Source organism: Nannospalax galili, unplaced genomic scaffold (assembly GCF_000622305.1).
Source record: "Nannospalax galili isolate Female #2095 unplaced genomic scaffold, S.galili_v1.0 scaffold843, whole genome shotgun sequence".
Lineage (NCBI taxonomy): Eukaryota > Metazoa > Chordata > Mammalia > Rodentia > Spalacidae > Nannospalax > Nannospalax galili.
The window spans coordinates 534,409-545,715 of NW_008349585.1; the positions used below are offsets into that span (position 1 = coordinate 534,409).

At 40.4% G+C, this 11,307-nt stretch overlaps 1 protein-coding gene across 5 annotated transcripts in view; it reads right to left on the reverse strand.

Moving 5' to 3' along the window:
- The window catches only part of Dmxl1 (Dmx like 1), a 182,538-nt gene extending 172,164 nt beyond the window's left edge, over window positions 1–10,374 (reverse strand). For all 5 annotated transcript variants that reach the window (XM_008847017.3, XM_029570365.1, XM_008847016.3 and 2 more), the window contains exon 1: window positions 10,239–10,374. In XM_008847017.3, coding sequence (XP_008845239.1) covers window positions 10,239–10,325 — 87 coding nt within the window. In that variant the 5' untranslated portion in view covers window positions 10,326–10,374. The remainder of the gene's footprint in view (window positions 1–10,238) is intronic.
- Between the last annotated feature and the right edge of the window lie 933 nt (window positions 10,375–11,307).

The window sequence follows — 11,307 nt, forward strand, 5'->3', positions numbered from 1 at the left end:
TTCAAAAAATTTCTAAAAACTCTGTCACTTATTTATGCTTTTTTCTATTTTTCACTAATGATAGTCTTCTGAGTTTATTTATTTTTATACTTTTGCATTGTGCTATAGGGCCAATACTAAAAGCTTTTCACAAGTATTCCATTTAACTCTCACAACAAAACTGCAACCAGCCCTTTTTGCCAATGATGAATCCCCGTTACACGGCATAACTGGCTGACTCAGAGTGAGTATGAGGCAAAACCAAGCAAAAATTAATCCTACAGGAGGCTGCTACCCACCCCATACACTGGCATAAATTTAATAATTTTCTTTCATTTCTTCCCATATGCCTTATTTGACAGAAGGGTATTGTGGTACAATCTATAATCCTAGTACTTGGGAGGTAGAAGCAGGAGAATATGGAATTCAAAGTCATTCTCAGCTCTACAGGGAGCATCTTGATCTACATAAAAATTTGCCTCAAAACAACAACTAAGAAGCCTATTTCTATGTAAAATGATCAAGAGCTCCACTACAGCTGACAGGTATGTAAAATGAAAAGCTAAACATATGCATGCCTGATCATCAGAAATTCTCCTGAGTATTCCAGAAAGGAGTACAAGAACATTCACTGTACTATTCGTAATAGTTCCAAACCAGAACCAACTTGAATATAGATCAATAATGGGATGTGCACATAAATTGTAATCTAATCACACAATGGAATGTTAAAAAGCAATGTTTCTCAAAATTTCTCTCAGAAATCCCTCATACTCAAATAAGTACTGAGGTCAATCAGTATCTTCTCCCACTAGCACTATTTCATGTGAGGTATACCCACCAATACCTACGCTCTTAGAAATTAAAACTGAGAAAACATGACATGCAAGAGCACATACAGACTTATTTCATTAGTTTCTGGATATTGGTTCTAGAACTCTACTCACATGTAAGAAAAGCAAATTAAAAAGTAAAATAATTTTAGTATTAATGTGAAAATAACAATCACTCACCACTGAAAAGGTCTTGCTTCACATGACTCTTTAAGAACTACTGCTATACAATCAAACGTAAAAACGTAGGACATGGGTGATTCTCACAATGATCACAATGACCACAGCTAACAAAATCATGACCCTAAACCATAATGATTTTATTTAGAGTTCGAAAATTAAAACCAAGCACAACTAATCTAGGGTGGTAAAAATCAGAGCAGTAGTTAATTTGGAGGTATCGTGCTTGAAAGGAGCACCTGAGGGCATTCTTAAGTAATGTAATGTCTTATGGATCTAGTTGGTTATTCACAAATAGCTACTTTGTGGAGACTCAGTAAAATACGCCTCATGATTTGCTCTTCAGTAAAAATTCTAAGTGAAATCTCATTCTCAAAAATCAGTCATTTTTATTACTCTTCTCACTATCTTAGTGCTTACTTTTCCCAAAATGTATACTTGTTTATTAAGCTTTAAAATATGATTCATCTAGGAGCTGGAGAAATGGCTCAGTCGCTAAGAACATTTTCTATTCTTGCAGAGAGGAAGAACTTAAAATCCATCAACTGCCGTATATGGTGGCATTGACTAATAGAGGCTGAAACAAGGAGAATCACCTGTTTCAGGCCAGTTTGGGCTACATAGTAAGATCCTGTCACAAAAAAAAAAAAAAAAAAAAAAATCCATCAACTAATGAATGAATAAAATGATATACTGATACAATGGAATACTAGTCACTCATAAGTACTGATACATGCAATAACAACATGGACAAATCTTAAAAACTTAGCTAACAGAAGACAGATACAGAAGATCACATATGGGCTTGGGGTATGGCTCTGTGGTATGAGTGCTTGCCTATTATGTATGAGATCAATCTTCAGCACCACAAGGAAACAAAATAAAAACAAATATTCCCACATATTACATAATTTCCTATATATGAAATGCCAAGAATAGACAAATTCAGAGACACTAAGATAATGGCTGTAGACAAGGACAACAGATAAACAAGGTAAACATTGCCAGAGACAGTGACTGCTTAATGGATATAGTTATTTTGGGGAGAGAAAAATGTTCAGGTTAGGCTGTAGTACTGGTTATCTAATTCCATGGATATACCAAACCCACTGAAACATAAACTTTAAAAGAGTGAACTTTATAGTATGAATTTTATCTCATTAAAGTTTTGGGGGAGATATCTATATGACACTCAGCAATCAACTCAGGCAACTAAACTGCTTCCAAATGACAAGAATCATTGCTTATTTATTGACCTCTTCCTACCACAGACACTATATTTAAAAGGGTCCTCAAATGTAGCAAAAACTTGGTATTTTCAAAAGAACATTTTTATCAAATCCTTCAGAACATATGGACAAAATCTACCTCTGAAAACATGTAAGAACAAAGCCCTACACTTAGAGACTCAGGACAACCCTAACTAGTTAAAGGGAACAGTTAAGCAAGGACACCTTTGTATAAAATTGACACAGCCAAGCCTAGAGTAGTGGTGAGTGATGCACGCCTGTAATCCCAGCATCTGGGAAGCTGAAGCAGGATTCTCTGAGTTTGGGGTCAATCTGGGCTACAGCAGGACTCTGTTCCCATATTTAAAAAGGCATGGTCGAAATTGGCCCTCAATTTTTGTCTCTGCAGTTCTTTATTGTCTTGGTGCTGAACACTTTATGTAGTAATTGTTTATAGGTTCTCTCCTACAGAAAAGCAAAACTTGGGGCTGGAAATATAACACAATGAAAGAACCCTTACCTAACATATACAATGTCCACAATTTGATCCCTGGCACCACCAAAAGACACTAAAAACATAAAAATAACCAGAGCCCAGCTATCTATGTCTGTTACTTGATAATAGAGATTTAAGTGTGAAGAGGTTTGAGTCAAAGTAAATAAATGCTCAACCATTTTGTCACTGTCTCAAAAAGACCAACCCCCCGCCCCAAACTCAATATTTTTCTGGCTGAGGATAGATCTGTGATAAAGCACTCACCTTGCCTAGCATGGGCCAGGTCCTAGGTTCAATCTGAGGTCAAAGCACAAGGGTCACAAAGTCAAGGCCAGCCTGGACACATAGGAGGTCCAGTTGGAAGACAAAAAGGAAGGACAGAGGAGGAGGCCCAGTAAAGTGAAGAGAAGAAGATAAAATCCTTCTTTCCTACCTTAAGGCCTTCCAAGAAATCACTTGGATTTTTGTTTTCTGGGAGGGTGGGGAAGTTGAGGCAGCCTAAGGGAAGCAGTCTAGGCTCTGACCACAACATTCCTTTTCCTTAAAGCAGTTCTGGCTCCACCCCAGCTATCCTCTGCAAAGGCAGGTGGAGCTGAAAAGTTGCTAGAAGTGTGTTTGTAAAAGAGCTTGGAAGTAAGAACTCAGACACACTACAGTTTAAGAAGGGAGCTTCTGGGGCTGGAAAGATGGCTCAGCAGGTAAGAGCACTGACTTTTCTTGCAGAGGACCTGAGTTCGATTCCCAACACCCACATGGCAGCTATGAACCATCCTTGGGAATCCGAAGCCCTCTTCTGACCTCCATAGCATTGCACGACATGGTGCACTCACATACATGCAGGCATACATTCATACACATAAAATAAAAATAATAAATAAGTTTTTTTAATGAAAAGGAGGGAGAAGGAAAAGAAACTAAAAAAGTTTATTAAAATATCATAGAAGATCTCATCCATAAGCCCCCCCCCTCCCCAGGCATTAGAGCCAGAACTTTATCTTAACCTGACTTCCCAATGTGGTAGTGTTAGGCTGGAAATAACCATGGCTGCAGACAAGGACGCAGGTTAACGGCTACTGTGCCAAGGTAACTGTAATAGAAGATAAAGACAACTGAAAGTGAAGAGGTCTGAAAATTTTTGGAAGGTAGAATCTACAGAGCTTGAGAAAAATGTGGCAGGAAGAAGTGTTAAGGATTCTTCTACCAAGCCTCTAGCTCAGAAAAATAGCTAGACAATGGAACTATTCTCAAAGATAATGAACACAGAAGGACAAACAGGACAAAGTGGGGCACACTCCTTTAAGGGACGCACCAATATGAGAGACGGAATCTAACATGATGAATTTGCATATTTATATTTGTGGCACAGTGAACAATCCAAGAAGCATTTAGATTTACGAGTTTGAAGTTAAGACAGGGATCTCACCACTACAAACAACATACCCAGGAAGTACATGTAGAATGAAGGACCAAGGCTTAAGGATCACCATGAAAGGAAGACACTTTGCAAAGAACATTGAGAATGAACAGAAGGAAGGAGGAAGAGGAGGAAGAGGTGAAGGCGGAGGAGGAAGTAGACAGGATAAAGAGGAGAGAGAAGGAAAGAGAGGGTAATATATAGAAGACACTAGTTAAAGCTAGCAACAGTGTGGTTGTGATGACTAAGGAGACAAAAGCTACCAGAAAGTAGGGAATCAGGGAGAACAATGAAAGGACTGCAACTGTGAAGTAAAAGTGGGACACCAGGTAAAGGGTTTTCTGGATGGTTCTTTTTGTTGTTATTGGTTTGGTTTTCTCCGTTTGTTTTGTGGTGCTGGGTTTCCTGCATTCTAGGCAAGCACAGTATCACTGAGTTAGAGTCCCACTCCTTTATACAGGTTTTTAAGATGAAAATTTTAAGCATGTCTTAAAAATTCAGGAAAGAAAAGAATGGAAGTAACTAAGGACTGAGGCCCCAGATATAGCTTGAAGAATAAAATCCAGAACACAGGAAAAGGGATTAACCTTAGACCTGTAGGACTGAACACATATTTCATTGTACCAGGAGGATAGAAAAAAAATGGATGCTGATTAAATGGATCTGGGGGGCTTGTAATTGAAAATGAAGGACCTACCATCCAACAAATTACAGGAGGCAAGTTTGTATTAGAGAACGTGGGGGAGAGAGGCTTCAGAAGATGAGTTAAAGCAAAATTTATCCGATGGGCCTGTTACCATTAATACAGAGAAAAGAGCCTTAAATTTAAAACGACATGCCTTTGGAATTCCAGCGCTAGAGAGGCTGGACTACAGAGTGAACTGCAAGATAGCTTGTGCTACATAATAAGATCTTGTTTCACAAAAATAACAAAAAATTTAAACACTAATATTACAGACTTCTTCAAAATAAATTATTCACAAAACATTTGAGATTCTCTAACCATAATATGGAAGGTTACCAATACACTAATAGGCTGAAAATGTAGCTCAGTGGTAAAGAGGGTACCTCACATGCTTCTGGCCTTGGGTTCCATTCCAAGCACTGCAAACAAACAATAGAAACAACACAGCACTGGCTTATCAAATAAATTGTCACATAATATTTACATATTACAACTGGCACACAAATTACTTCTGTCAGGAAATCTATAACAAGGCCAGGATAACAGCATACAGTTATAATAATCCCAGCAAGCAAAATCTTGTCTCAAAGAAATAATTTTATAATCAAAACGATCTATTACGTCCTTGTACTGGGCACACATAACATTAGCATATTACATTAAGGAAGACTAAACAAGATGCACAGGAAGAACTGAATCAAATGTGTGCGTTTAAAGTTTGCAAGGAATCTTCAAGAATATCCAAATCTCAAAATATATCCAAGGTTGTAACAGTCTTCTAATACGGAATTCATAATTTCTCTAAGGCATTTAGAATTACTTTTCATTGGTATTTGGTTTTAATCAACCACACCAAATAAATTTCCCTAAAGACTTTCTTTCTAGAATATGTTCTGGTTAAATGACTCAAATTTGATTATGTTGTAATTAATGTTTCTTTGCTTTTATAAACAATAGTGACAATTATTTTAATAATTTTTATTGAGTTCTTTAATCCTATATATCATTATGGTTCATAAAAATAAGCCAAAGATTTTAAAATGAAGTCCAACCTAAGTATTTGTAATGGCATTATAGGCACCAGTTTTCTTTCTCCAGAAAACAAAATTTTCCCTTCTATATCCTCCCCACCCACAAAGACATATATGTCCCTACCTACTACACAACGTACACACACACCTGACTCAAAAAACCTTTCCATCTTCCGAATACAGCAATCACACTGCCACCCAATAAAGCCTCCCTAAAATAAACAAAATAAAGTTTAAAAATGATTACTATCATAGACAGTAGAGAGAATAGAACATTTATTTAGTCTCCCTACTAACACTCCCATAGCTGCATCTTTGAATTTATAATCTGGACCCCCTTAGCTATGAGCACCAAGGTGTCTAATATTAAAGGAAGCCCAAAGCTAGAAAATATTTGCTTTCTCTCCTAATGTGTGCAATTCCAAAACAGAGAAAGGAAATCCTAAATATTAGCATGATTTTTCTGACTTAAATAAAAATTAACCCTGGGGGTATGGGGCTGGAGAGATGGCTCAGTGTTTAAGAATATTTGGTGTTCTTCCAGAGGATAAGAGTTTGATTCCCAGCACCTACAAGAGAGCTAACAACCGTCCCTAACTCCAGTTCAGGGGACTTGACACTCTCTTCTGGTCTCTTTGGGGCACTGAATGCACGTAGTGCACTTACCTACATGCAGGCAAAACACTCATACACATAAAATAAAAATAATAAAGTTTAAAAAAAATAATAACCCTGGGGTTAGAGAGATAGCTCAGCTGTTAAGAGCATTGGCTGCTCTTGCAGAGGACCAGGTGTGCTTCCCAGCATCCACATCATGGTTAACAAACATTGGCAACTCCAGTTACAGAGGATCCGACACCCTCTTCTGGCCTCCACAAAGTGCACGTGGTGCACCTAAACATTTCATGCAGGCAAAACACCCATACATAAAATAAGCTGGCTCAGAAAGTAAAGGTGCTCATTACTAAGGCTGAGAACCTGAGTTCCATCCCTGGGGTAAAGGTGCTTGTTGCCAAACCCGATGACCTGAGTTCCATCCCTGGGACCCTATAAAACCTATTTTAGTCCCATTTAACAGATGGGAAAAGGGACTGGAGAGACGGCTCAGCAGTTAAGAGCACAGACTGCTCTTACAGAGGACCCAGGTTTCATTCCCAGCACCCACATGGCAGCAGTGGATTCAACACCTTCTTGTGACTTCCGGGGGCACTGTACGACACGGGTGCACTTACACACATGCAAGCAATACATTCATACATACTAAAAAAAGATGGGAAAAAAGAAATATCAGAAAAGAACTTGCTCAGAACAACTAACTACAAACCTGCCTTATGGCACAGATCTGCAATCCCAGCTACTCAGGAGGCTGAGACAGGAGGATCACAAGTCCCCTGAAACTTACAAAGAACCTGTCTCAAAATAAAAAATAAGCTGGACTGGGTGGTACACACCTTTGATCCCAGCACTCAGGAGGTAGAGGCAGGCAAATCGTTGTGAGATCAAGGCCAGCTTGGTATACACAGTGAGTTACAGGCCAGATGGGCTACAGGGAGACCCTGTCTCAAAATTTAAAAAATTGAAAGCAGGGTTGAGGTACAGTTCAGTAGTAGAGCGCTTGCCTGGCATGTGAGCATGTTCAAGGCCCTTGGTTTGATCCTTAGGAGAAAACAATAAATATAAAAGACCATGCTGGAAATGAAACAAGGTAATGACTCAACTAAGTGTCACCACACTCCCTCAATCTCTGTCTAGGTCTTCATAATGGAGCCATGGAAGACGCATGCATACTCAAAGCAAGACTGCTTAATTATACAATAAAGCGCTTCAAAGTATGAGTGAGATGACCATTGCCAACTAGCTTTCTTGCTAGTCAAAGTAGTTTGATGCCAGTTTATGTAGTAGAAGAAAAAATCGAATACTTCTGTATACTAACCTGTACTAGTAATTGTGTATTTTAAAACATAAAAATTGGCATGTAACTTCAATTTGGAATCTGTCAGACTATATGCAAGAAACAGGATCTTCTTCTTTGTAATCTCTTAATACAAGTATGGAGCAACTTGCAAATATGCAAAGGGAGGAATTACAAACACAAGCTTATCTTCAAACTATGAAGTTCCAGAAAGGATAAGAATTCTTCAAGGGGATACTAAGGTCTCATGCCCTACCTTTAGTAAAACTGCAACTGTGAAGGATCTGTATCCTCAATATAATCTATCACTAATTTTTGCTATCTTCTTGTCAAATAAGAATTCAAAGCCTGGGTAGGGGCCTGGGTAGGTGGAAAGCTTGACCAGAATGAGAGGCCCATGGTTTGATTCTCAACCCCAATCAAAAGTGGCTGAAAACAAAACTAAAGCAGATAAGCAACAGACTGTTTATAAACACAAGATGAAAACGGGTAGAAAACAGGTAAATTCAAGAAAATTTTAAGATGTACACACTATTCCAAAAACTAGGGGCAAGAAACTTAGTTGAAACAGAATTACAATTTAAAGAGTCAAGGATAAACTGGCTATGGAAAAAAACATGACTTTAATCCTTAAACTACCACCATGTTAAAGACAGCTAAGGTCTTTTTATACTAAGCTATATATGTGGTATAACTTATTTAGTTGGGTGTTTCCAGAGACCTGGGAGAAATATGCAAATAGGCTTAGAGGGAAGATGATTAAAGTTTGCTTTAGGAAAACTGACTTTAAATACAGAACTGGGCAACAAGTCCTATGACAGTACAGGATGACCATATAACCCTTGGCACATTAAACGACTGCTCCTGAAAACTAACAGGGAAGCAATTCACCTCGGTTTTATAGATGAATGCATGTAGGTGTATAAAAGGCCAGTATACTATATAACCTATGCTCTGAGGGTCATACACTGCTTACATAGATTCAGAATGCTTTCTTTAAAAAGTTTTTTGCATCTGGCTGGGAATAGTGGCATCAGCCTTTAATCTCAGCACTGGGGTGGTAGAGGCAGGAGGATCTCTGTGAGATCAAGACTAGTGTGTTCTACACGGTAAGTTCAGGTCAGGTGGGGCTACAGGAAAACCCTGTCTCAAAAAGACAAAAAAAAAAAAAAGTATCTGATTTGGAGAAAGCCCACATAAAACTTTAGGAAACGGCAGAGAATGTAATATATTCCTATCCTATGCTCTCCCACCAGGAAAACCTCTGAGCTCTAAAGATGCTCTATTTCCCTCCCTTAAATAACAACAGACAGTGATGTTGGGTTGTGGGGTAACTCCAACTGCTAAGGCCTTCAGGGCTTTCTTCTCCTTTCACTTCCCCTGATTATTCTGGCTAGAATTTGAATATTGACAATAACAGCTGTCCTGTGCAAACTAAGGTGTGCAACAGTTGCTCTAAAGGAAAGACAGTGCTGGTCTGAAAGAGCTTGGCAAGCACAACTCTAAAAGTACAGTTCAGGGCCTAAACCATGTCAAGTACTGAGTATTATTTATTTTTATGAAGGCAACAAAAAAAGTGAGAGAAATTAAGATTCCTAAGCTCGGGGCATCACTTAACGTGCTTATTTTGTTTCAGTTATACAAAACTGAATTTTAGATTTAATCACAACTAAGGAGATATTCATACACATTGTAGTAAAAATCAGCAGCATTACAAATATATTTAGCCGAAAGGTCTCAAATGCAAGATTGATTCATAGCTTGAAATTATTAGGAAAACTAGAGTTAATACAGAAAAAGTCAGTATGCTGAACAATAGCCAGGAGTGTTGAAAGACCAAAGGAAAGCAAACCACTTTGGCTAAATCTTAACCAAAGATTAAGAACTACGGGAACTACTCCCCCTTAGCAAAGACGAGATATACTGAAATCAAAACAATGCAACCATTAGTAATTAACTCGAACAACCTCAACAGTTTTCAAGGACTGCGAGAGACTGGTGAATATCGAACTCGAAGGATGATGATGACTTACTTGAAAAATATTTTCTCTCCAAATTTATTCCTCAGTGAATTAAAGAAAAATATAAACGCAAATGCACTGTTTTCATTCTTACTTTATCTGCACTAGTGCAATAACAATTACTAATTAAGACACCCACTCATTTTAACTACAAAGATGTGACCTTATAATTAAAAAACGAAACAAATCCCAACAATTTGGTCTAAATTTGGCAATCTAGGATTAGACAGCGGGAAAATAAAACGAGCCCTAAACTCGTTATTCGCAAAGGAACTGCTCTGGCCCATGGAATTCGGACTAAAAAATTCTTGAAGCGGAAAACATCCTAACTTGAGTTGCGGCTCTTGACTGCAGCGTCAGCCTGCTCAAAGTCCGCAGGGCGGGCTGCTGGGACTGGGTGCTGGCCCGAGCGACGCGCCAGTCCACCCGGCTAGGCAGCTCACGCCCTCCGCACTCACCGTGAAGCGCTGATCGCCGACGCTGCCCACCGAGAAGCAGTGGTCGCCGGGGTTCACCGCGCCGGTGAGCACCTGGTGCAGGTTCATGGCGTCCTAGTCCCGCAGCGGACGCGGGCGGCTCATGCCCGGCTCAGCCGCCTCTCTGCGCCTTCCCCTAGGGGCGGCGGCCGCTCTCCCGCGGCAGGACCCGGCGCTCGGAGTCGCAGCAGCCCGGCCAGAGCCCGCGGCTCATCCCGAGCCGCGAGAGCGAGGCCCGGAGGGGGCGGGCCGGCCGCTGGCACCTGTCACTGCAGCCCAGGCCCAGGTGAAGCACCGGGTGAGCACTCCGACCAACCCCCCGGCGCGACCAGCGGGCAGCGCGGTCCGCAGCTTCGCCCGAGCCCCGTCAGCGGGTCACACAACCGGAGCGGCACGCTCCTCCCCGCCCGACCGGCCTTCCCAAACGCGGCCGGGCCACCCCTACCGCCGGCACTGGATACGCGGCCCCGTCCCTCCCGTAAAAGTATCGCGAGATTATCCTCAGTGAGCCCGAGCGCCGAGGCCAATGACTGCCCCATGTCTTTTTCTTAAAGCCATAGTACACGGATCCACCGATAGCTCTGCCCCAAACACTCGGCCTCCTGAGCCTTAGCATAAACAGAATGAACCTTGAGTGAGCTCAAAGTTATAAGGTTGTCCTTTAGGTTAGGGTTCAGCCTAATTGCTGCGACAGAAAGTTTTACAGGGAGGAGCTGCAATGGCCTTGGTCCTGGAAGGCCTACAAGTCCCAAGATGCACCGCTTCCCGGGCGACCGGGTGGAGAGACTAAGTAAATGTGATCTTCGAAATATTTGCTATCACTATCATAGTTATTCGTATACATTTCTAACTCCCTAAAGGAGACCATTTGGAAAGGTTTAGGCACTTCAGAAATATCAGTTGCGGTATTTTTAACCTACGTTTATCTTAAAATAGATTCGAAATAATTCTGATAATAATGCCCCACGTCCTGCTTTATTTTAGAAAAGAGCCTAAGAATCCCGAAATAAAGATGCCAACTGTGAGATACAATTTTCATTGTGTTTTGACA